The sequence below is a fragment of the Festucalex cinctus genome, chromosome 16 (assembly GCF_051991245.1).
Source record: "Festucalex cinctus isolate MCC-2025b chromosome 16, RoL_Fcin_1.0, whole genome shotgun sequence".
Classification (NCBI taxonomy): Eukaryota; Metazoa; Chordata; class Actinopteri; order Syngnathiformes; family Syngnathidae; genus Festucalex; species Festucalex cinctus.
In genome coordinates this window covers 8,815,471-8,842,547 of record NC_135426.1, presented here as the reverse complement: position 1 = coordinate 8,842,547, position 27,077 = coordinate 8,815,471, and the positions used below count along the sequence as shown (strand labels likewise).

General features: G+C 40.0%; 1 protein-coding gene across 3 annotated transcripts; it reads left to right on the top strand.

Moving 5' to 3' along the window:
- The first annotated feature begins 414 nt into the window (after positions 1-414).
- On the top strand, positions 415-21,919 carry atxn7l1 (ataxin 7-like 1). 3 transcript variants are annotated; one of them, XM_077501546.1, is made up of 12 exons: positions 415-647; positions 1,104-1,154; positions 5,244-5,348; positions 9,155-9,341; positions 12,634-13,040; positions 13,834-13,916; positions 14,673-14,908; positions 15,132-15,345; positions 15,518-15,639; positions 17,070-17,504; positions 17,620-17,830; positions 21,780-21,919. In XM_077501546.1, the coding sequence occupies exons 1-12, from the start codon at positions 551-553 to the stop codon at positions 21,795-21,797; spliced, it is 2,166 nt and encodes a 721-aa protein (XP_077357672.1). In that variant the 5' UTR covers positions 415-550; the 3' UTR covers positions 21,798-21,919. The 3 variants fall into 3 exon arrangements, with proteins under 3 accessions (XP_077357672.1, XP_077357671.1, XP_077357670.1); XM_077501545.1 differs by having other exon boundaries at positions 416-647; positions 18,935-21,919; XM_077501544.1 differs by having other exon boundaries at positions 416-647; positions 17,620-21,919.
- Positions 21,920-27,077: the final 5,158 nt, after the last annotated feature.

The following is a 27,077-nucleotide window of genomic DNA, read 5'->3' as shown; positions in this document are numbered from 1 at the left end:
ATAGTGAGGAAAATGTTTGCTTCTCATTAATACTAATGAAGTGCAGTTTCTTATTTCGGCCACAAGAGGTCAGCGCAGTAGAACACGTAGAAGCATTTATTTCGTGAAATCGCCTTCTGTCAGAGGTGGTCATGGCTAAATACTGCACTAACGCCATATTTACAACCTAAATTCTACAAATATATTTCGTGATATTGTATTAATTGATTTCCATCGGTCTATTATGTGGATGTTGTTGTTCTTGTTTTTAAATCCAGTCAGATTTCAGTCTGTCGTGACTGACAGAACAAGAACAAGATATAGGGCTAGGTTTATTTATTTATTTATTTATTCATGTATTTATTTAAATTTGATAATTTCCTCTCGACGCCGAACTTCTGACCTCACCAGGTCGTGACCCTCCCTCCTCACTCCAAGCCTCCGTCAAAAGCCGACTCCTCCCGAAAGGCGCCGGAGATGGCGTCACTTGATCGTTCCTCGCCTGCTGCGTGCGAAGAAGCGAGCGAGAGAGGAAGGACGGCTCTCAGCAAAGCAACAAGGAGGAAGAGCAATGGCGACACTGGCTCGGCTCATACCAAGTCCGGATAGCTTCCTCAGCGAGCCTTGGTCTTCGTTCGTCGGTGCGGCTCAACTGCGTCTCGTTGACGGTAAGTTGCGAACGCGCGCAGCCGTGGACGGTTGTTGTTTTGCGGGCAAAGTGTCAGGAAGTGCCCCCCACTCCCCTCCGGCCGCCAAGTGTTCTCTGATTGACTCGCCTCCTCAAGCAACACGCAGCGTCTGTCAAAAGCAGCCAAGTAACTGTCAAAAAATACGAGCGGCAAATGAAATGGCCAATGGAGAGTGCGACGTGTAGACCACGCACTCCCGAAGCAACGAGCATTGACGCTGCATGTTTTCGGCCCACTTGACTCCTACATTCACCCAAGCTATGTTTTAACTATCCACTACTTGGAAGTTTGGTAGCTGACAGCGACACCGAGGGGGCAGCTGCTGCTAACAAGCTAATGCTAACTAGTGTGTGTGCGTGTGACCGTGACCCTCTCCGCCCCCTGCGCAAAGTTTTGAATACGTCCTAACTATTATTTTTTTTTGTTTCCACGCAGACTCGCTTTTGCAGAAGTGCCACGAAGATCTTTGTGGTGTCAATGAAGAAGGTGAGTGGTTGAGGGGGGAGTTGAAGCTGCGCCTATCACGGAGCTGCGTGATGGCTTGTTATTGCAGCAGTAGCTTCAAGTTGCACTTATCCTCAGCTTCAGCGACTGAGTTGTAAACATATGTCCGTCCATCCGTCTGAACGAGATAATCAATTAAAGTTCATAGAGCGCTTGTGTTTTTGGTTGAGTTTTTGTTTTGCCGTTTTTCAAACTGTAAATTCTACTTGGTTTACAGTCAGGAGCGTGTGCATGAAACTGGAGGTGGGGAAAAAAACATCAGCAGACGAATACAGATGAAAAGTATTCACTTTTAATTCATCTCCCTTTTAAATCTGGAAACATGGCAAAGACATATAAACACCATAGAAACACAATAACAAAGCTGTTATTGACCAGAAACCAAGGTGTTTGTTTTTTTTCCACAGGTGAGAAGAGAAGTAAAATAATAGAATGTCAGTAATCAATTGTTATTTTTGAAGTGCTTTTTTATTTTTTTTATTTTTTATTTTTATTTATTTTTTTATTTTATTTTATTTTTCATAGAAATTCCCACAAAGATGGTGGCCATGTTGCTCGTGAAAATGCATTTCTGTCCTAATTTGCAATAAGAAGTCAAAACTGATAAAAATGTAAGGTATTTTTTTTTACTAAACAAAGAAAAAAAAAAAAAATATATATATATATATATATAGGGCTGTGCAATTATCAATTACAGTTTCAATTATTACGCTTTTTTTTTACGCTTGAACATGTTCTTATTTTGTACCCCCCCCCCAAAAAAAAATCATGTCAAAATAAATAAATAAATAATACTAATTATAATAAGAATAATAATTATTATTAGAAATTTTGTTTTCTCCAAAAGGAACTTACATAATTATAGTGTTTCTATTTAAAAAAAAAAAAAAAGTTTTAATATTTTTAAAACCTTAAGCATTTTCTTGTTTTGTACACCAAAATAATAATAATAATTGTTTGAATAATCATTATTTCAATTACTGCTAAAATAACACTGATTATTATTTTTTTCCATAATCGAACAGCCCTAATATAATACATAATAATGCTGTAAATTATTACATTGCAAAAAAAAAAAAAGAGCAAATACTGCGCAAGTTGTTAAAATGCATCGTGATGAATAAGTATTGCACAATAAAGAAACATTTGTAGTTGTTACCATTCCTGAAATTAGCATGGGAAGGCACAAAATTTGAGCCATCATGACACTCTGAGAAACATCACAAGCAAGCAGCCCAGCGGCACGTCCAACAAAATCTGTGTGCAAAGTTTGAAGGTTGTGTCTCAATTGTAAGTTTTCCTCATCCTCAGATGACACTGACAGCATTGCTACTGCAACTAGCTATTATGTTTTATACAGCGTGTCTGGCTCTTGCTGATGTCTGTTACGTGCAGTTTTTTAAATCTTTATTGAGTCCGCAATTCCATTCAAAATCTATTTCTGATTGAAAAGATTCATTCTGTTTCTATCTATAGATGTGCAAAGAATCGTCATGATCTACTCTAGTCTAAATGCAAGGCAAATAGAGACATTAAAGTGTCATTCTTTTACATTAAGTTTTGAATTGTAAGTAAAGTGATTTTTTTTTTTTTTTTTTTTTTTTTTTTTTTTTTTTTTTTACTAAAACAGCATGTGGACCTCAATTGCTACTCTATGTAGCTAGATATACATTTTATAGATTTTATAGTTATACTATATTAAACAAAACAAAAACAAAAACTCACATTCGCAATGCTTGTCTTATTTCCTGTTTCGGGGGCTCTCTGCCTGTCAGTCTGCGGCCATAGGAGTTCCTTCGCACCTTGCTGGTATTAATACTCCCATGCACAGCACGTCACTGTTGAGTCACTGCCCAACCGCAGCCCTCATGTACACAAACACACATAAGCACGTGGCCTGGGAAAACTCTTCACATCGGTTGGTCAAATACCAACCACCCACACACATACACATGCTTAATCTTCCTCAGTCAGAGCCAAAGTGGAGCTGAAAAACACACCTTACCTTAACTTGTGGTTGTATAGTGTCCCTGAGCTATATCGCGGCTCAAACAGATATTCAGGATTCCATGCAGTTGTTGCACTGTCATTTGGTATGTTGGCCTCTTAGAGGGAAAAGCATAGTTGAAGCTCCAAAAAGTGAGCAGAAGGAAGGGTGAATCTAATGGCAGCAAGTGAATTTCAAAAGGAAATTGTATTTTATTTTTTTCTTGAATGAGCTCGTCCTTGCTGATTTTTCACAGCTACTCGACACTTATGACTCAACCTTGATATCTGAATGTGAGATGATCTGTAATACGCCTATCTTTCTTTCCTTTTTTTTTTTTTTTTTTTTTTTTTTTTTTAAACAGCGCACGATGTGATCAAAAGTTTTGGGATACCCATCTTAATCAGGGGTTGGACTTATAGTTTAGCTGGTCTTTGCCTCAATTCAAATAGGAAGTGCATGTAAGTCGTAGTGAGCTCCTCGCAGCGAATGTATTCAGTCCCACTTTCACTCCTTCTGCTTCATTTTCCTGCCTGTCAGCTTCTTGGCAGCATGCGAAGCGCACGACTTGGCAAGGAGACTCCGTCCGATCCGGATTGAGGTTGTGCGCGTTTGCGTCTTGCCTGGCAGCTCCGCAGGAAACTGTGTTCCGTCATTCTCTTCGCGCCGCGCTCATTCAAGCTCCGCCTCTGCTTGCTGCAACCTGCCAATGGGGCCTTTGCCAGGGTTATTATAGTTTTTGAATTTTCATTTTAGGTAGTTTTTATTTCATTTTATTTTATTTTTTATTTTATTTTTTTTAGTTTTAATTAGTTTTCAGGGTGATTCTGTTAGTTGTTACTAGTTTCAGTTATTTAATAAATGCTTAGTTTTAGTGGATGACTGGTTAGCACGTCCGCCTCCCAGTTCTGAAGACTCCGGTTCGAATCCAGGCTCCGGCCTTCCTGGGTGGAGTTTGCATGTTCTCCCCGTGCCTGCGTGGGTTTTCTCCGGGTACTCCAGTCTCCTCCCACATTCCAAAGACATGCATGGCAGGTTAATTGGGCGCTCCGAATTGTCCCTAGGTGTGCTTGTGAGTGTGGACGGTTGTTCGTCTCTTTGTGCCCTGCGATTGACTGGCAACCAGTCCAGGGTGTACCCCGCCTACTGGCCAAAGCCAGCTGAGATAGGCTCCAGCACCCCCCGAGACCCTTGTGAGGAATAAGCGGGCAAGAAAATGGATGGATGGTTTTAGTTAGTTTCAGTATTAGTTTGAGGGTTTTTTTTTCAAAAGAAATGTGTATGACTTGTGCGCAATATTTAAAAAAACACCATGGGAATGACGTCATCTGAAGCTGCTTTTCTATTGGCTGATGACGTCACTTCTGTGTGAGACACTTTCAAACGTGCTTATTCCGGTTAATATCAAAATAAATCTACTTAAAATCACATTTAAAATTATCCCCAAAGGCTCATGCATTAAATTAATTACCAAAGATTAAAGCGAAGGACTTTTTTTTTTCTATAATTAGTTTTTTCTCTTAGTTTTCGATTTAAAAAACAAAAAAACATTTCCATTTTTATTTTATTTTAACGAAATTCTATTTTGAATTTTAGTTGTTTTGTTTGTTTTAGTTAACTAAAATAACCTTGCCCTTTGGGCAGCATGGGCAGTTGTGAAAGTGAAATAATTCATATCAGTGGGGGACATTGATTTGTGTTGCTAAATCGGTCATGGAATTGAACCCTGAATTTAGTCACTCACATTGACAGTAATGGGTGAAATCTCCTTTTCATATACACATACACACACGTGCTGTGCATCGATCCCACAGGAGCAAAGTTTTTGCACGCTCTTCCCCTCCAAATGACAGCAAATTGGGCTGCACTGCAATGTCGCCATGACACGCTCTTGTACACAAACACCGACACACACATCTCTCCAGTTTTTGTCCCCACCTTACCAGCTTCCACGCGCAATTCAGCGGCGCTATATAAGTGGGGAAAGTATCATGTTAATCCTGTGTTTCTATGCGGTGCGGGCAGGACGTCATCGATTGGCCACTTTTGTCTGATGACGCTTGCTTCTCGCTTGTCCTCCTCAGGGATGCTCCACCGCCGTCTGTTTCCAGTGCTGGAGGACTTTCATCTCGTTGTCTGCCATGTCTGCAGTCAGGTGGTCACTCCTCAGGGCTTCCTCGCACACTACGGTAAGATGAACTGTGTGGAGTGATTTTTTTGGGGGGGGGAAAATTTGTTTACTTTTCCTCCCTAACCTACCGACAATCACAAACGTTAAAAACTGTTGACGTTGGGTCCAACAATACAGATTTTTTTAGGCTGATGGCGATTGTAATTTTTGGCAGAATAAAATTTAGATAACCGATTAATCGTATACAGTTAATTTACAAAAAGTAGGACAAAAATGACTTGTTTTTACAGGCAGAACATTTAACTTCAACAATACTTTGCAGTTTGCACCTGAGTAATAGTTTAATTTACAACTGAGAAAAATTTGGCAGTTTTAAAAAAAGAAAAAAAAATGTTGTTGGGACTTATTTGAATGTCACTGTCTTTTCCTTTTGTTCTCCATCCTCATCAATTTCAAACTGGACCAAACTGTAATCATCAACCCGTCAAGGTTATTTGAACCGTGTTTACATCATTTTAGGAACAACAGCAGTGTTTCTTCTAGGATTTTTTTCAGCAGCCAGTCGGCCATACTTGCCAACTTGGTGTTGTGAAAAGTTGGGAGAATTTTTTGCACAAGATTTGATTACTATGTATTTATTTTTTAATCACAGCACCGAGTGCCGCCCAAGCGCCATTTGCCTTTGTGTTACTTTTCGGAACAATATGATTCCAGTTGAGCTACGTAATTTAGGGCTGGTCCACAGAAATCTGCGTATAAATGACGGGAATTGTTTTTAAGTTGTATACCATTATTTTACCGATCCGGCCCACTTGGTAATATATTTTCCTCCATGTGACCCCTGAGCTATTACGGGTTTGACTCCCCTGCTTTAACCCATGCTATAGTTTCATATGACATAAAGATTGACCTTGACTAAAGATGTGATATTTGCACAATATTTTACGAAGAACTGTCTGCAACAAGCAGTGGCTGGCAAAACAAGTCAATGATTGTGTATAATTTTAAAAGACATTGAGAGAAAAAAGGCTTTTCTTTTATATGAACAGTGACACTATTTTGTTTAACTTACAGGGTCCAACTCTTATAGTGAAGCCTCCCAACACTCTTCCCCTTGGGAAAACCAAAACTTCACAGTCTGCCTACTGCCTAGCATCATAATGTGATCAGGGGAATGGGTGGTTTCTTCTAATTTAGGTGTAAAAGTTGGCTGGATGTAGGGGTGGGCGATATGGCCAAAACATGTAAATGACCATTTATCGAATGTGGGGAAACTATAATGTCCGTTTGTTGTCATGACAGTTTTTTTTTCTTCAATTTCTTTCTTTCTTCTTTATACTGCCAGTTGGCAAATTGATTTAGGCACATAACTGCCACCTGGTTCAGAGTGCGGATACTGTAATGAGATTGCCTATTCGTCATCGGAGCGTATGCACGGAACCGTGACGTCCGAACCGAAATGGTTTGGGACGAATACAAAAACCGTTTCACCCCTACTGGATAGTTTTTAATAAATGGTGTATTGCTTTAACACAATAGACTTAGTCTTACAAAATATGCCGCTGAGCAAGGCGCTGCCCACGGAAGAGGCGGGACTTCCGGGTGTCACACACTGTTTGTGACGTGGTGTGTCTGGCTCGGTCTCTTCAGCCTACAAGCTGCTTCTACTGCTTTTTTTGCGGCAGGTGCTCCTACCTCAATGTCTGTGGTCGAGGGTACGCACACACTTACTTATTCACTTACAAACTGCTCTTGAGAAACAAACGAGACACCAACATAATTGCATGCGCAGGCATTCTTACGTTGAGTTTTTCAGCGGAAAGAGGTCAGTGGTATTGTGACGACACACACACACACACACAGACGCAGGCTCCCGGCAGCCGCTGTTGTTTTTGTCCCTGCTCCTCCAGCCTCCCCCACTTCCAAACCTTGTTTGCAGCGGTTCTGCTTGCAGACATGCACCAATAGGGGCAACAACAGGTCTATAATACACTCATTATACATGCGCGCGCACACGTGCGAAGAGTGAAAACAATACGATGTCATGACAAGTGGTCGTTAGGCGCACATGAAGTTTGCGTTCATGAATTGGGTTTGATTCATGACTACAAATTCAAATTACACGCCCAACTAGAGTACGTCACGCATGCGTTTTAAAAAAAATACAAACAAAAAAAAAACTGCTCCAAACTCAGCTGAATGATCTGGACGTGCGTTTCCTTCCATTGTTGCGTATTTCTCATCATGCCACCATCCCAAGTAAAGTGGGAATCTTTGGACGCCTCACGATTCAATTCCGAGTACGATTCAGGGGCTACAATTCGATTATAAAAAAAGTTATTGGTGCATTTTTCATTTTGGTAAATTGAAGCACTTTTTTTTTTCTTCTTTTTTTTTTTTTTTAACACATTTCTATTTGTCTCGCCAAGCAATAATCACATGGTGCAACGGATTAAAAAGAAAAAAAGAAAAAAACTTAGGGTTTGGATTTGAGTCACGGATCAGATCGTGTTTTGGATCAGCAAAAAATAAATAAATAGAACTTTGTCTTCATTGATTTGATAAACCACTTCTCCCCATTAAAGTGCAACTCGGCCTGGAGGACTGTTGGCCTTGCGAGTGGAGCAAGCGTCGGGCGGGATGTGGCTGTGATTGACAGCAGCAGTGAAAACGCCAATGTTAAATAATATCTATAGTATATATATTATTAGTTTATTGACCATAGCTTATGGTAGTATAGATTCTATATGATGTGAGTAGTACGTGCTCATCCAAAGTGAGGAAACACAAACAAACAAACAAAAAGCTTGAATTTTGGAGCCTTATGAATGTTGAGAGTAGACACAAATACATACAAGGATGGCATGTTGTTTTCCCTGCCACAACTCCCCTCACACTTGTAATTTACTCCCCTAATCTATTGATCAGACCTCACAACACCCACTGGCATTTCTCTGCGTAAACCACCCAGCTGAGCTTCCTCGTCACGCACCCGGTCCGGCCAATCGGCAGACCGCTAACATCGCCATAACGACAGGCAGGCAGGCAGGAGCACATCGTAGCCGGGTGCCCTTGCAGTTTGACTGGCTTAGTGACCTTGCCTGGGCATCTATCCATCTATTGTAAATCAGTACGCTGAGTTCCCAACCAGCACCGGATGAGCTCTCACAGCTCATCTGGTCGTTCGAGCTGGTCCGGGCCACGCAGTTGCTTACGCCGGCGCTAATACGGAAATAGCTTACGTCTGATGTGTGGGGACCATGTGAAATAATCTGCTGGTGTCAGACTTTGACGGGATCCGCATACCTGTGAAATGCCACTGTGGACTTTGATCTCGCTACTCTGAATGCAGCTGCTTATTTATTCACCTGCCATCCACACACACGTGAAATTAATCATGTAAAGACAGATGAGCACACACCTCATCACATGTGGCTCGAGTGTACATTTGTTTTACTTTTCCTGAGTGTGTTTTTCTTTCCCTCTCCTCGTTTGGTCTTTGTCCATTCATTCAGGTAGTTGGGGTTTAGTTTCCCAGTGAGACAGAGATCAAGAATCCTGGACCACATCCCTCCCACCCCCCTCCATCACCTCCCCACTTTGCTCCCACAAAGACATGCATAGCAAGAATCGTAAGTGTGAGCTCCTCTCTCTTTGATTTATTCCTCTGCCCACTTCTGGCTCATCCGCATCCGCTCGCTCACTCGCTCGCTCTGATCAGCTCAGGCTCCAAATGTATTTATAATTGATGGTGCTGGTTGAGTTTGCACTGTGCACACGCACAGCAGTTGTGGCCTGGTTGGCCTTTTAACACATGCTTTGTCTCAGTGTATGTGTACATGCTCATTTTTGTCTCTTTTTCAGAAAACCGGCACAGCTCTCCTGTCCCTTCGAGGGGCCCGCTGGCCCTCATGGAGGCCAAAGCCCCCGCCGTGGCCAGCGGTCCCGGGGATGCCCTGGCCTTTCGGATCCCCAAAGACTATCCTCACTCGCGTTTCAGCAAAGCGCCGCTCGCCGTCTACCCTCCGAAGGGGGCTCGGAGCAAGCCATGGTATGCTATATCATGAACCCCCCCCAGTTTCTTGCCGGCTATACGTTTCAGAGTTCAGACCTAACTGAGTTAGGAAAAATTGAGAGACCAACACCCTACCACACGCTTTAAACAAACTGAAATGTATTAAAACATACTTAAATATATTAATTAGCACCCCTTTTCCACTCTTTTACTGTCAATAAATGAGAACTATAGCATCACTTTGAGGAAATGTAAAGAAGACTCACTCGCACAATTCTTGTACTTGTGTCACACTATTTGTCACGGCCAGTTGAAGTTTACTATAAAATTGACCGACATCCAAACCAAGCTTTTATCATTTTGTGAAACAAACGTCTGCTAGCAACGAAAAATGTGAAACACCATGGACAGGCTAAAGAAAATTAGCATGCACTTTTCGGTAATTATAACGCTTCAGATATACAGAGTATCAACAGGTATAAACAGAGCATATGACAAAAGTCACAAGCATATTGTTGCTCTCAGACAGAAACCTCATAACTCCAAATATGGGAAATTTTTCATAATGTTTGGTTCACAACATAATCTGTTATTTCGTGTTGGGGGGGAAGCCTGAGAGCAAATATGCTAACTGTGAAGATGCATCAACTGCCTGAGAAGCGTCGTAAAACTCCATGGGAGCCTTACACTATTATGTTGTCTCAAAATTGAAGGTCTGTTTTTGAAACAAAAAGGAGTGAATATACTTTGATAGGTTCATTTGACTAGGCCTGTTTTTTTTTGGTTTTTGTTTTTGTTTTGTTTTTAAACTCGATAACAGTGTAAAACTTGGTTGCAGAAGGAAACCCGTAAACGTGCAGATCAATTTCTGACTACTGTATTAGTCGAGTTGGCTCCTTTGTTTTTATTGCATCACATTTGGCCTTTGAAATAGAGTTTAGGATTGATCTACTGGGAATAAGTTTTTTTCTTTTTTCTATCTAGCAAGTTAGTGATTGAACATGATTGCAATTTAAGGTTTATACAGTTGAGATACTACGAGAATACATCTTGTATTGCTCCCGCTGATAAGTTTTTTTTTTTTTTTTTTTTTTTTTTTTTTTTTTTTTTTCCCCCCCCGGTTGGACCAATCAGGCGTTGGTTAGAGCAGGACATGCAGCTGTGACGAAACTAGCAAGTGCTGATGCCGGGGGAAACAAACAAACAAACAAACAGATTAATTCTGTTCTTGACTTGCATGAAACTGCCAACTCTGATGGCATTTTGAAATAAATCCATATTATATAAATTTGTGAAGCTTTTGTATGATCAAGTTTGAAAGTGCTCACCGGCAAACAAGAAAAAATTGTTTTTATTCAATTGAATTCATTTTTAGATACAAATAATATTTTAGAGAAATATCAGTCTGGTTTTAGGATGAACCACAGTACCGAGACTGCCCTTTTAAAGATTTTAAATGATATCAGGTGTAATGAAGATATGAAAAAGCTTACAGTCTTGGTGCTACTGGATTTAAGTGCTGCCTTTGATACAGTAGATCACCACACTTTATTAAACAGACTTAGAAGCCTGGTGGGCATCTCTGGTACAGTTTTTAACTGGTTTTATTCCTATCTCACACACCGATATTTCTTTGTAAGTATGGATACATGTTCCTCTGAAACCCATGAAATTAAATGTGGGGTTCCCCAAGGCTCAATCTTAGGCCCATTACTTTTTAATCTTTATATGCTTCCCCTTGGGGAAGTCATCAGGAGACACGGCGTCAACTTCCACAGTTACGCTGATGATACACAGCTGTATATCGCCGTGTCACCTGATGACATGGGGCCTATTGATACCCTTTTAAATTGTATTTTAGATATTAAGTCATGGATGGCAGAAAATTTCCTGCAGCTCAACCAGGACAAAACAGAGGTTTTAGTCATCGGTCCTGAAGGTCAGAGAGAGAAACTTTTACCTAAACTACAAGATTTTAAACCCACGCAATGTGTAAAGAATTTGGGCGTCCTTTTTGACTCTGAGCTAACTTTTAATCCTCATATTAAAAATGTAGCCAAGATCGGTTTTTACCATCTTAAGAATATTGCCAGAGTCCGCCCGTTTCTCTCACAGGCCAACACGGAGGTGCTGATGCATGCTTTTATTTCTTGTCGTTTAGATTATTGTAATTCCCTGCTCTCTGGTCTTCCCAAAAAGAATATTTCAGTCCTACAGCTCCTTCAGAACTCAGCTGCACGTGTGCTGACGGGGACCGGAGGGCGGGAGCACATTACACCAGTTTTAAAATCGCTGCATTGGCTCTCCGTGCGTTTCAGGATTGATTTTAAGGTGCTTTTATTAGTTTTTAAATGTCTTAACGGTCTTGGCCCATCTTATTTATCTGACTTGCTTTTACCCTATTACCCCTCGCGGCCTCTGAGGTCTTCTGGCAGCGGCCTTTTAACTATTCCAAAGGTGAGGACCAAGACACATGGTGAAGCTGCCTTTAGCCACTATGGTCCTCACCTATGGAATGGCATGCCAGAGAGCATCAGGTCTGCAGAGAATATTTATGTTTTTAAGAGGAGGCTTAAGACTTACTTTTTTAGTTTGGCATTTGATTGACCTTTTTTTTTTTTTATTTTATTTTATTTTATTTTACTTATTATTATTTTTACTTTTTTATCCCCTTTTATTTATTTAACTTTTAATCTATATTGTCTTGTAGCTTTGTTTTTATTTATTTATTTTTTCTATCGTGTTTAACCGTTTTCTTTTAGTGTTTAAATGTTTTTATTTGGTAGTTATAAAATTTTTAGCTCCAGTGTTTTCTCATGGGGGAGCCTCCACAGTGAGAGGGATGCTTGGTCTTCATCCATCTCACTGTGGATGAACTCCTCCTGGGTGCCTTTCCTTACAGGGTACATCTGTGCCCCGCCATGTTGTGGTTTTCATGTGTTTGTTGGGTTTTGGGTGTGTCTGTGGGTACGATCATGGGGATGGGGGGGCTTTTTCTTTCTTTTATTTTATTGCATTATGGATGTCCAGCACTTTGAGTTGCATTTTAAATGTATGAAAGATGCTATATAAATAAAGTTGATTGATTGATTGATTGAACAGAGGGGGTAATTTCACATTATCAGCGCCGCCAAGTTGAAAAAAAAACCTTCCGGACACTTCATCGGCAATCTGATATGTCCACCTCGCGCATGTATATCATGTCCTTTTCATCAACGTGACTGTCAATGTTCTGAGGTGGAAAGAAACGAGCTTCACTTAATGCACATCTTAAGTCACAGAATTTTTTTAGGACTGCATAATGACACCATCTCTTGTTCCCCTCCAGTGTATCTCTTCCGGTGGTGAGCTTGGAGAAGATGCCGTGCCTCAGCAGAGCAAACTCCACCTCGCAAGTCCGCCTCACCGCCTCGTCTTCTTTACCTTCTTCGTCCCCTCTCAAACACCCGCCGCTCCCTCCCGTGGCCTTCTCCAACGACAAACTACCCAACGGTCGGGGCAACAGCGGGCCGTCCACGCCGCGCTCTTCCGCGTCGCCGTCTTCTCTGGATGGGCGCCCCAGCCCGGCACGTTCCCCACTTGACAGGCGGCCGCCGTCGTCGTCGTCACCTTCCCCCTCCCCCGCTCCATCACCCGCTCATCGGCCGGCCACTCAGCTGTCATCACCGTCGCCTACGGACAAGAAGAATCAAAATGGCGCCAAGGCTTCTTCCAGGGTGCACAACAGACTCTCAGGTTATCAGTTGTATATTATTCTGTCTCCATGAAAAACTTCACAGAGGAATTCCTGTGATTGTACATGGATGCGTGTCATAAATTCACACATTCACTTCTTATCTCGTCAACCTTTGTAGTGTGTCCAGCTTGAATATTTGGCTGCAGACAAGATGGCCATGACAGGCAGAGGGAGACTTTCCTTCCTATTTTCAACACTTTTTCACTCACTCTATCACCGCTCTCTCGCCTGACCAGATTTCCAATCTGTTAACTACTATTCTTACAACAAATCAAAATGTCGGACTCTTTGTTGGATGTGGTTCACCTGATTTTTTTTTTTTTTCTTTCTCTTCCCGCTTTGCACACACACTTTAATTCCACAACTCAAAGATCTTCCTCCATATTTTACCATCTCGCCCAGCTCTCCCTCTGTTCCTGAGTCATGATTTCACATTTTTAATTATTTATTTTTCCTTTCCTATTAGTGTTGGCACAGGAAAATCACAGAGGCTTCCCTGGTGGGGTTTTATTTTTATTTTTTACTTTAAGCCCTAACTTGTTGATATGGGATGTCATAGCAAACAGACCAGTTTTGTAATTCAAATGGAAGTTGTTTATTTTCCCACTTTTGTGAAACTAGCTTGACAAGTTCTGCTTTTTTTTTTCTCTCTCTCTCTTCTTCTTCTTCATATGAGTGGCTGCAACTAAGGCAGATCTAGATGAGGGAAATCCTAAATGCTCATTGTCACAGTCGTGTTTGCAAGTAGCACTGTAATGTGTGTATTTATGTATTTATTTATTTATTTTACAGGAAGAATATTTGACCCAAATAAGCACTGTGGCGTCCAGGACCCTGAGACCAAACAGCTGTGCACCCGTTCCCTTACATGCAAGGTACCGCACCATCCATCCCAAACACATTCAAGTATTTTGTGAGACTTCAGTACATCAACAAACTAAATAATAACTGAAAGATATACATGACTAATTCAGGGGCAGAATTAGTCATCTTTAATTTTACGGATAAAATCCTTCCTTTGGATGGATCTGGCCTTGTTCAAAGTGCCAGCCAGCCAAAATCTGATTTTTAGCCCATCCAGATTGAAACTGGATGACTCTTTTGCAGTCTAAACAATCACAAAGCACATGAAATCCGATTTTTTTGCGTGACGGAATGAAACCACATTCGGGAGCCAGTTTCATATCAGATTTGGACATGATGCATCTCAGTTTGAACAGCTCCAAACACAGAGATCGGATTGGACTGTCTGTGACGACACTCCCCGCCAACGTTATCCCATCAATTTATAATAATAATAATAATAATAATAATAATAATAATTTATTTTATTTGTAGCCCCAGCGCCATGCGTTGGGTTTGGAACATATCTCTCTCCTTTGAAAATCACATACCGGTATGTCCATTTTGTCTATTTTTTTTTTTTTTTTTTTCTTTCTTTCTTTTTTCTATGTTTATGGGATGAAACACCGTAGCCGTCAGCCCGGCTCCAGTATATTTGCACTATAAGTCTTCAGTTTTCATTTGCGAAATGCAAATAACCAAACATGGCAAAACACTTACTGGTACTACGCTGTAAGCGAGACAAAATACCCAATTAGAACTTCTCCACTCCTGCCGTCTTCTTGCAGACACACTCCTTAACCAACCGGCGAGCTGTGCCCGGCAGGAGGAAACATTTCGACGTCCTCCTGGCCGAACACAGAGGCAGGACCAAGGAGAAGGAGGGAGTGAGGGAGAAAGACAAGGACGGCTGCAGCCCGAGAATCGCCTCGCAAGACGTCACCTGTCCTAGCAAACCTCACTGCCCGAATGGACGCCCTCTGTCCACGCTGAAATTAAAGCTGGCTAACGCACACATACCCAGGTAGGCCGTTTGTGTTTTCCCCACCAGGGGATGCTGTAAACAAGTATTGATGATGATGGCACTGAGAAGAAATTGTGATGAGGAACTCATTTCTTCTCTCTCGTCAGACTTGTCTGTTTTGTATACTGCTTTGACTGGGAACAGACATAAATGCATTGATTGTCATTTTGACCATTTGACAAAAGCTTTGTTTTCACCCTGCTGTATTTTGTAACTACTCCAGGGCTCCAGCTGTTGCCACCTCTATGTCTCAGCCTCCACCACCAGCACCCTTCCCCATCCCATCGTCCAACCCGCAGCTCTCACCCCAGCCTTGGACGGCGACAGCGCGTGAAGATGGCGAGCGGCTCTCCAGCGACGAAGGCAACGCACAGACTCCTGAGGATGCTCACGGACCTGGCTTTCACTTCTCCAACAACCACCCGCAGCCTTCAGGGGTGCATACCGACTCATGTTGAAGTTGCTGGCATTTTAGACGTTAATTGGGGGGGGGGGGATTTAATATTCTCGTAGGCGAGCTACAGTCACCACTCTTTTGTGCCGTATCGAGGGATTATTTTTATCAGTCTGTAATTTCTCGCCGTCTTATATTTTCCTTCCTGTATCCAGTTTTGCATATTCAGCAGCAGGCTCATGGGACGAGGCCACTACGTGTTTGACAGGCGGTGGGACAGGATGAGGTTGGCGCTCCAGAACATGGTGGAGAAACACCTCAATGCACAAATGTGGAGGTCAGTGTTTACTTTTGTAACCATTTTACACAAAATTAAATCTGAAAATGTGTGTTTAGAATCATCAGTGGCTCCCAAACTGGGGCTGGTGTAGCAGTAAACAATTTTCTTGTGTATGAAATAATGGTTGATAGGTACTGGTGCACCAATAAAACAAACACATCTCAATGAACCAACTTGGATCAATTAACATAAAGGTCTAACATGACGAACGTATCATTGCATAATTCTGACATCCCTGCATGAACCAAGCTTTTTTATATTTGTCAGACAGACAAAGCATATAAATAAGTGTGTGTTTGTGTGCGTGGGTGTGTATGTATGTGTGTACATAGACAAAAAACTACAACTTCTTGTAATATTTTCTTAAAATTAGCAAAAGATGTAATTTTCGAGAATATGGTTCTTCGACAGATCATTTTCTTCTCCGTTAACGTAAATATAACATTGCAACTTTCTTCTAGGAAAGAAATACCCCTTTATTCATCCATCCATCCATTTTCTTGACCGCTTATTCCTCACAAGGGTCGCGGTGGGTGCTGGAGCCTATCTCAGCTGGCTTTGGGCAATAGGCAGGGGACACCCTGGACTGGTTGCCAGCCAATCGCAGGCCACACAGAGACGACCAACCATCCACACTCACAAGCCCATCTAGGGACAATTCGGAGTGCCCAATTAACCTGCCATGCATGTCTTTGGAATGTGGGAGGAGACCGGAGTACCCGGAGAAGACCCACGCAGGCACGGGGAGAACATGCAAATTCCACCCAGGAAGGCCGGAGCCTGGACGCGAACCCGAGTCCTCAATACTGGGGGTCAAACGTGCTAACCACTCTCCCACCCCACCCTGCCGCCCTCCCCTATATTCAAACCAACTTCTTTTTTTTTCTGTTGAAAATAGTTTTAAATATTACATTATACAAACCGAATAAAAGTATCCTAGCAATGAATATATGAAATAAAGAAAAAAATGAGTGACAAACTATAGTTTGAAAGGAACCCAATTCGTCAAAAGTTTTACAGTCAGTGAGTATATTTGTGAAAGGGAACATAAGAGTCAAGGTCAGTTATATTTAAGAAATAAATAAATAAATAATTTAAGGGTAGTAAATGATGATGATCAGCACAAAATTATTTTGACATTGGCAAATAATTTGAGTTGAGAAGTGCAATTTTATGTTTTAAATGTTAAACATTTCCTGTAAAAGTAGCCGAAAATAAGATTTTATTTATTTTTTTATTCTCACTGACCTTTTTCAATTTCGTTTTTTGAATAAACATGCGTTCTTTTTACTTTCTTCTTAAACGGGCAACTTTTCATTTCATGATGGCATTCAAGAGTGCGTTTGGTAGCTTTGGTATGTTGGATTGTATTTAGGATTATGGGGTGGTCTTTTGGAAAAATGTCTTTCATGTGTGTCTCTTTCCAGAAAGGTTCCTCTTGCTGCTGAGAGCCTGCCCTCCCTTCCACCCTTTTTCACGTTCCAGCAGACGCCCCCTCCCTCTTCCCCACTGGACGGTTGTCCACCTTTAACCCCCCCGTCCAGTTCCATCTCCTGCCACCCCGCCTTCCCTCATCCTGCATCATCACCTGGAGGTTTGGCTTTCAGAGACGCCCCTCAGCCTGTTTCCACGCACAGGGCCAATCGCCCCACCAAAGACACAGAGGACACGATAGCTAAGAGAAAAAACTCTTCCTACTCCAGCTGCTTTCGGAACGGGACCAGCTATCGTCTGCCGGCATCGGGGGGACCCGACGCCACCTCAGCAAGGAAAAAGGGACACGTTCGTGAGGGAAATGGCCTGTCCAGTGACCGCTGGTTAACGAAAGCTGAGGGCGTTCACGGCCAAAACTCCAATAGCAGGTAAAGTGGCAATGATGCTCACCTCTACGAGTCTGGCTGGACTGCTGCATTTGTACCTCACTGGAGCTCCCCAAAAAATGTCATCACCTGCCAATTCCCCTCGTCTTCTCCACAGTGATCTCTGCAACACCGATATATCTTACTCGTCCAGCAGGGAGCTGGCAGCCGCCCGCTCCTCCGCCGCCTTGAATTACGAGCAAAAAGCAGAGGGAAGGAAGAGGAAGAGCACCGTCTCTTACGAAGGGAAGACCGGCTACAAGCTGAGCAGGCTGGGAGGTGTGGACGCCTTGTTTGAGAATGGGAATGACAGCGAGTCCCAAAGACAGGTCGGCTCTCTTTTTATTACCTACGCTTACTTATACTCAATTCTTTAGCTTCCAGATGAGTATTAAACCTGCATATGGAGAGAATCCTCAGTTAAAGAATAATAATAATTAAAAATATTTCCTTTTGGTGGAGGGAAGTTTTAACCCCTCCTACACGAATGAAAGACTTAAAGGTGCATTGTGGAATGTCACTTTTTTACTCATGACTGCCTCCTCTGGCATAAAGTGTAAATGCAGCATCTCTGTCAAACTTATGCTAGGCGCCGCTAACCTTGGTGTGCAAGCTGAATTCTCACGATATTTGTGAGTTTGCAAACTCCAGAGAATCCATCTTGTACCGAGGCTGCTGATTTTCACCAATCACAAAGCAACATTGTGTTTGAAGGCGGGATATGTTGCGAAAACGAGAAGCGCCGAAGCCGGGGGGAACAAACGAATGTGTGGTCGCTGCAATTAATTCTCTTCTCTTGTAGAATTACCCACCGTTTTTTTTTTTTTTTTTTTTTTTTTTTTAAATAACAGTAGCAAGAGGCACTTGGTGCATTTTTAGCTGATAAAGATGTTTTTCGACGACAACAACAACAACAACACTCAAATCCGTTATTGTGATTGGAAACGAAAGTTTGATAGACGTGCACAGTTGGCGCATCATCCATTCACCTCGAAGTATTGTTCAGAATGTCCCCCCTTTCCCGAGCAAATCAGAGTGGATATTGTGGAGTGAATTACAATTATCAATCTGCAAGGTGTCACTCCATCCCCCATCCAAACAAAATAAATCCTTTATAAATTAATGGAGACAATATGAATAATTTGTCATACATTATGTAATAAAAAAAAATACAATTTTATCATACAGCACTGCGATGAACATGCACTGTATTATAGTCCTGTAGTAAAAGTAAGACATATACATGCAGTTCAATTGAAAGCGAGCCAGCGTGTCCTGACAGTTCCAATCTACAAGTGTGGGCGTCAGTAATGTGTATTATGAGGCGCTGCACTGTCATATCGGTATCATTTCTTCGACATCTAAGGGAAAGAGGCACTTCCAACAACTAGCTGTGGATGAAAAGTCTTGTTTCCGTCTGCCTCTCCCCACAGGCCAAGTTGCATCACTGACACCTGTTTGGTAGAATGTCAGGCAACCCTCAGCACCCCACTCTCCCCCTCCCCCCCAACACTCACTGACAGACCCAATGGGAGCAACGTCTCCATTTACTTCCGTTCACTACAGCAAAGCGGGCTCAGGACTCTTGGGCCGCTTTTCACTCTCCACTCCTGACTTTGGAGGACACAAACAGAAAGGAAAACGGAGACAGCGCTGTTCAAATGCTGCCGTGTTGATGAGGAATTATTTTATTTTATTTTTTTCATTTTACTAGCTGTTTATTTCTGGTCCGCTATCAAGGAACTACTACAGGATTGGCACATCAGTGTCGCCATCTTTTTTTTTTTTTTTCCGTCCTGTGACGTTTGCTTGACTGCAAACTTTTCGGTTGGGTTTTAACCAGCTTCTTCGCCCTCCTACAATCCTTCCCTCTCGTCTTTTTTTTTTTTTTTTTTTTACTCCCAGTTTTATATCAAGCCGCTTTCTACGCGGACTCTCTTTGCAGGCTTTTGTCCCGTGTGCATTGTGTACACCCAGCATGGCTGTGTTTAAAGTGCTCTTACTGCCCTCGTCCTCCCTCGCAGCAGCTTCCAGCAGTGCCACATTCGGGCCGCTCACTTTGAAAAAAATATATATATTTACAGGACAAAAAAACAAAACAAAACAGATAAGCATTGATGTCATTCAATGCATTTTATGTCAAAATAAGAGGAAATGTGAACAAAATGAAACATTGTTTTTTGCTATTTTAACAGTTTCCTTCTATTACAGTCTGTTTTTCTAGAGTGCCACGTGCTATTTATAAAGTAGGCGCTAAAGGAATAATTGTCTTTTTCAAGAAATGTTGAAAAGAAAAATGTGTAGATATGTTTATTATTTGTTTTTCATATTTATTATCGTCCCCTTTTGCTAGTGACAATTGTCATTAATGATTGTATGATGTGCGATACTGCAAATTTTGGTATCGATCCGATACCAAGTAAATACAGTATTGCCGATATAGATACTTTTTGGAAATTATAGTATATATTTTTAATTGAGGTAGCTGTATCATTGAATTGTTTATTCAGTCAAATTTCAACCTTGTGCTTTTGTGTTTCTTTTTTTTTTTTTTAAGGATAAAATTAGGACAATTTTTTGATAAACAGAAAATACTGTATCAATGTTCTCCCCCAGAAACATTCCAACCATGACAAAATATATTTTTTTAACGAATTTAAACAAAGTGAGCATAGGAAAAGAAATTTAAATAAATACAAAAATATAAGTAAAAATGCTGCCTTTAGCACTTCCTTTTCAACCTAAATAAACAAGATGTTAAAGAATATCATGCAACAACAAATATAAAACATACCAAAAATGCTGTATGTGTTCATGCGATCAACTACAAAGATGAGATGCTAATTCACGTAATAATACACAATCGAAATACATTACTGTGATATGTTATGTTTGACCAAACTGCAACAGTGCATAAACAAGCCAAACTAAACTACTAGATGGATTATTTCAGTGCCAGTATATCGATACAGTACTGACTTGGTGTCAATAATATCGATATTTGGATCGATCCACCCACCTCTACCTTTTGCAGGCAGATGGCAGGATTTATACAGAATATAATTTTATATAATGCCAATTGCCTGGTTTCTGCCCTGAAATGCTATTTAGACTTTTTTTTTTTTTTTTTTTTTAATAACTTCAAAATACAATAGCTCACATTTTATTTGCGCTTCACTCTAAATAACAGGCCAAGTTCAAGGGTGTATGTGTCTATTGGCTATTATGCAACACACTTCTTCATGCGTTTAAGTACAGCAGACGCTTTCTTGAAAGACGGACAAATGTTTCGCCGTTCCCTGCAGCACTTCCTTTTCCCTCGCTCGCCACATTGCTCACGTGCAAGTGGAGTAGTGACAATACAATTATGAATGCTTTTGCGCGGAATGTGTGACGTGCCCATTTGTCAACACATGACCGTCGAGGGCCTGTCATACAACAGGTGCTTTTGAGTATGATTTTTTTTGTTTGTAGGGCCCACTGACACCTTTTGAGAAAGTTTATGTACAGTGGATATAAAAACTACACACCAGGAGTGTTCAAGTGCCATTTTTTGTGATCTAAAAATAAATGATGATGCAGTAAATCCACCATTAGTAAGAGGGTGTGTACACTTCTGCAACCACATTATTTCTGTTATTTTTACCTCCCATCAAATTATTTTTTTTCAAATAAGTTGAATAGGTTATGGCTCATTTAATGGTGGAAAAAGTTAGGAAATAATTCATCCTGATTTAATTTTTAATGTTTGTTTTTGGAACAAAACAAAAAATCTCACATTCCTGTTCATCACTTTTTTTTCTTTTTCTTTTTTTTTTTTTTATATATAAAGACTTATCTCTGTGTCATGTGGGGTTTGGGTCACTGTGGTAATTAGATACATATGGTGGTTACTTCTGTGAACTTCTCAACTGAGGTTCATCCTGTCATTCATTGGAACCCCAGTGTCAGGGTGACATTGTGACAATGCAGCTAAAACAATGACAAAGGTCTCGGACATTGATTCTTGTACGTCATGATTGCTTGTCGTTAACGCTTCCCCTTCCTTTTGCTGTTTGCAGTTTGTAACAAAAATCTTTAACAGAGTTCTATTTATATATATATATATATATATATATATATATATATATATATATATATATATATATATATATATATATTTGTATGTCAGGCAACTGCAGAAAAAAAGAAGAGTTAAACAAACACCACCACCAAAAAAAAAACAAAAACAAAAAAACATCCTCCTCCTGATACCAGTGCACTGTTCTTTTGTTTCAGGATGCAATATTGTGGTGAAAGTTGAATGTCTGCAACACGCCTTGGTATTAAACATTTGTTTCACTTCCATCAGATCGGAAGTCGTTTGAAAAACGCACGTTTCAAAAGGAAAAGCTTTTATTAAACAACTGAATTGTGAAGTATTATTTGGAAAATCATTTCACTTTGTCTCCTGCTTTGCATTACTAACTCATGATCTGTAATGAATCATGTAGAAATTAGATAATGTGTTATATTTATACTTTTCCATGTCCGCGCAGTTTCATTTTCACAGTCTTCGTGAGGTCTGGCTTGAGTCTTTTCCAAGTAACATGAGGTCTACTTGTACACATCCATATGTTGGTGTGGTTCTCAAATGATGAACACTAGAGGTTTTTGTTTTGGTGCTCATTTGTTTTTTCCGCCCCTTGACCCACTGACCTCATGGATGAACGTGAAGACAAAAGTAGGGCCCGCGGGCCACATCCGGCACGGTCCACAATCTCTTCAAGAAGTCAATGGCAAGTATACGCTGCTATTATTTTGATGTGCATGCGTGTCAGCACGGCAAGCGAACAAGAGCACTTGTCTTCAGTGTTGCTGTAATTTGTGATTTTTCTAACCATTCTAGTTTTTTTTTTTTTTCTTCAATAAATTGCGCTATGATGCCAACTGTAGTCCTCACAGCCTCTTTGCAACATTGTTTCCTACACAACGGAGGGAAGAGAGTAACTTGCTCTGGTTGTGCCCATGTCAGAATGGTCAGTCCACTTTAAAAATACAGACGAATGTCGTTTTTTTTTATTTTTTATTTTTTATTTTTTTACGGACGTGTATTGCATTCACTTAAAAATAAATAAATAAAAACCTGTTTTTCTGACTAATTTTTGGGGGAGGTTTTTTTTTTTTTTTTTTAGTATTTTTTTCTGTTTATCTGAATTTTTTTTTCTGTTTTACTGAATATTTTTTACTTGTCATAATATATATGTATATATATAGTGAAAAACAGAAGAAAAAAAAAATACTCAGAAAAACGGGGGTGGGGGGGATGGGGGATTATTCCAAAAAGCAAAGAAAAGAAATATTCCCAAAAAGAGCACCAAGATCTGTCTTTCAGAGTAATTATTTTTTTTGGACCTCTGAACTCCAAATGACTTGTTGCAGACAACTGACCTGTATATATGACTGGATAGCCGATAGCCCATGGGTTTGTGCCAGGGAGGTCACTATTTTTTTAACAAGGAAAAAAAAAAAATGGAACAAAACACCCACCCCGCCTCCGGCCTTATACTAACTGCCGACGAGCTGCATATGTCTCATCTGTATAGTTTATACTGTAGTCTGCTTGCGAGGTGGGACTAACAAGATGGCTGCCCTGTGACTGCAACGGCTTGCGCGAGCATATATGGGCTATCGGCTATCCAGTCATATATACAAGTCAGTGGTCTGAAACAAGTCATTTGGAGTTCAGAGGTCCAAAAAAAATTACTCCGAAAAACAGAGCACTGACTTCTGTTTTTCGGAGTAATTTTTTTTCAGTTTTTGGAATAATTTGTTTTTGTTTTTTTAAATAATGTTTTTCCCCCTGTTTTTCAGAGTATTTTTGTTCTTCTGTTTTTTGGAATATTGTTTTTGTTAATGACAGAAAAAAATATTCAGTAAAACAGAAAAAAAAAAAAAAAAAAACTCCCAAAAAATTAGTCAGAAGAACAGATTCTTTTTTCCCCCAAGTGAATGCAATAGGCTTCCATAGTTTTTCCTTTTGTGTGAATGTTGATGAAATCATGACTTCATGTCAATATGTGGAGATAGGTCATTGCGATGTGACCCGTCTTTGTGCCCCTCGGTTGCACGTTCCTGTCGACGGGTGTGAGTCAGTCGAGTGTGTCTGTCTCAGTTCTCCGAAGCATTTCAGAGACCTGAGACGCACTGCGGGGACGCAGGGGTCGTAGGGGTGCGAGTGTCGGAACGCAGCCAGCCACGGCCGGAAACGGCGCTGATGTGTGAAACCCGGAGGTCTGTGGCGTCACAATGTCGACTTCAAAATAAAAGCATAACAAGTGCAGTACTTAAACGTCAATGTCTTCATCGTCTTTATTTTAAAGGTGGCCCCAGGAAACAATTGTAGTTGCTGACTGGCTGGCCTGCTACAGTAATAAATCTGTCTGTCTGTCTGTCTGTCTGTCTTTCTCACCCCCTTTCTCCCTCCCCTACTTTTATCAATTACAGATTGAGGGCCCACAATTTTAAGTATTAATTTGTTTATTTTTACATTAATTGTAGGCCCCAAATCTATAATCGATGAAAGTTTAACTTTTTTAAATAGAATTATGGAAATAAATCAACTTTTCCAAGATGTTCAATTTTTTGGAATAGGCCAACTTGGACTAGTAGTGTTAATAATGCAGCACAGTAGTTTAGTAGCTAGCTTTAATTTCGTCCTAGTGGGCCAAAAGTGGTGTCAGAAAAACAGGTGAGACTGTTGTTCAGGTAGTGTGCTAAATTGTATTCTTTCGACAGGACAAATTGGACCTGAAGATGGTTATCAGGATCTTGAATGTGTAAGAAAACTACACAGGGCCTAGCAAGTACTCCAAAAAGGATGACAAACAAGTAAATAGATTTGTATTGCATGTCACTTTGGTGTCAACGCATGTAATTAAAAAAATATTTTTTAAAGTGCTCCATTCAGCAGCACCATTGTGCCCCCTAAACGCAGCCCACTCTTTCTCAATGCAAACAGTATTCTTATGATAATGGCTGAATTCTAGTGCTTAAATTAATTGTCTGTCGTTGCGGCCACCCCTTTTGTGGCTTTGCTTTTATCCTTCTCAAGAAAACACTCAAAAGAGTTTGAGCACTCCTATACAACACTTTTTTTTTTTTTTTTGTATGTACTTGACCCATTTCTAAACCATCTGAGTTGTGCACAGATTCCCTCTAGTGGTATGCAAAAGAATCACTCTCAACTGTTCAGTTGTGTTTAACTTTTAAGGATAATATACTTTTTTAATCTTGAAGAATTATTTGTTTTTCAGGATGTGTTTATATAATTTAGTTTTTTTTTTTTAATGATTTTAGTGTAACTAAAGTATTTTTCACAATTTTGCATGCAATTTGGGCATTATTAGTCACTTCTTTCTCACAGTTCCTTTAAAAAAAATTAAGATAAATACAATTCTTTTAAACACTATAATAATGCAAGTTCCTTTTGGCTGAAACTAAACTTATTAAGTTAGTTATTGGAAAATTTAAAAAGGTGCAAATGCATAAATTTAAACAACTCAAAATTTTGTTGTTTTTTTACCCATTTATGCTGATGTTATAATTGTGGAGTGCAATAATTGAAATTGGAATTGAATTTCAATTAATTGCACAGCCTTACTTTAAAGTAAATGAAATGCTTATGACTATCAAAAATGAAATCAAAATAATGCCTGTAAAATGTGTTTTATCTTTTTTTGTTTTTTTGTCTCAGGTGTCCTTTTTTTAAAGAGGAAGTCAAGTCCAAAATGTTTACAACACATTCTATGCGCCCCCACTAGTCTAAATACGGTATTGCTTGCAAACGTCACGTGACTGAATCCAAATCGCAGGTGAGCTGTGACGTGACGTTCGCAAGATGAGCCCTTCAGGCACAGGGATGTCATTTTCAGCCAGCAAGTTGCAAAATGGCTGCCTCCTGAGGTAGATTTAAAAAAATAAAAATAAATCTACTTAATTGATATTCCACAAACAGAACAGTAATCAGAATACCGTGTTTAGACTAGTGGGGCCACATATATTATTGTAAAGAACATTTTTAACTTTACTTCCGAAATCACTTTTTTTTTGGACGGAACGTACAGGGACAAAGTGAGGTGAGTATGAACTTTTTCTGTGTGTACGTTTTACAACCTTAACCTGTATGTTGAATCTTAAATGTACAGCCTGTTAGACTAAGTTCTAAAAAAAAAAAAAAAAAAAATTTTTTTTTTTTTTTGCAGTTGACTGTTATACAGTGTATAATGTAAGTCAAATTTGAAGTTGGTGTATCAATGACTTGACTTTTTCAGCACAGTGAAGTGGCCTTTGACCTATTTTGTGCCACTAACCAGTTTAATGCAAATAAGTATGCTATTTTGATAGACCAGCATACGCTTAAATAAAAATGATTTCAATTTGATTCAAAATATTTCTCGCCCTTTCACTGAGTGCAGTCGTTTCGCAGCTGTTGAAAGTTTTTTTTTTTTTTTTGTGGGTGTAAATTTGACCATAAGAAACACGTAGTTCTGTCAAATGATAATTTTTTTTAACTAATTAATCACACAATTTTCCATGATTAATCACGATTAATCACATCTTCCTACTTTTGCTTCGACTTTGCTTTTTTCTTCAAAGCTTGTAACAGATATTGACTTGAGTAAACTCTTGGAATTATTGTAAAAACATCAAACAGAAAGTATATTGAGAATCAAAGACTGTTCTGTTAGCTTCCTTTGAACCTTGAAAATGTTTCTGTAAAATACAACTGTTAAACAAAATGATCAAAATGGACTCAAACAATTCTCAAAACTCGCTTGCAGGTTTAGTTCTGCTCACGAGCACCACACTGCAGCAGCATTGGTTTGTGAGGCCATATGGAGGTTTTGCTCTGAAATGTTACAACTAATATGCTATTTGAATTTGACTCTGCAAAGTGCGCAAATGAACTTTTTTCTCTAACAAGCATCAAGTAAGTAAAAGTAGCTATATAGTCTATGTTTATTCAGCTTCCTGTCAGTGACTCCACCAAGTTTGGCGACACAGTGAGTTAACTGATTAAATTTTTGTTCACGCTTTAATAAATTTAAATTAACACATTCACTGCCATTGACGGTTATACATGTCAAAGTTCCATTTTACATAGGCTGGCAGTGAATGAGTTAATCTCCAGAGTTAACGCTTTAATTGTGGCAGTCCTAATTATTAGTGATATAAGTCGACTTAAAGTGTTAAATGTCCAAGCATGCGTATGTAGTAAAGTTGATTAAACGTCAATGCAGTATAGTAAAGTCGACTACTGGATTAATCGTTCAACCGTTTAAAAATTCTATGACGTATTTTTTAAACTTTAGAAGCTTGTACTTTGACTTTATTTTAATTTGTTAGCTCCGATCAAGTAGCCGATTAAAAGGCGAGATGCTACAAAACATGCATGCAATTAGTCGAGTTAAAGTCAATGCAGAGTACTAAAGTTGACTAGTCAATTAATCGGTTCAACGTGTAAATATATTACAGAATTGTTTATAGGAGCTTGAGCTCTACCAATAAGTTCCTGAAGTTTAAACATAACGGTTT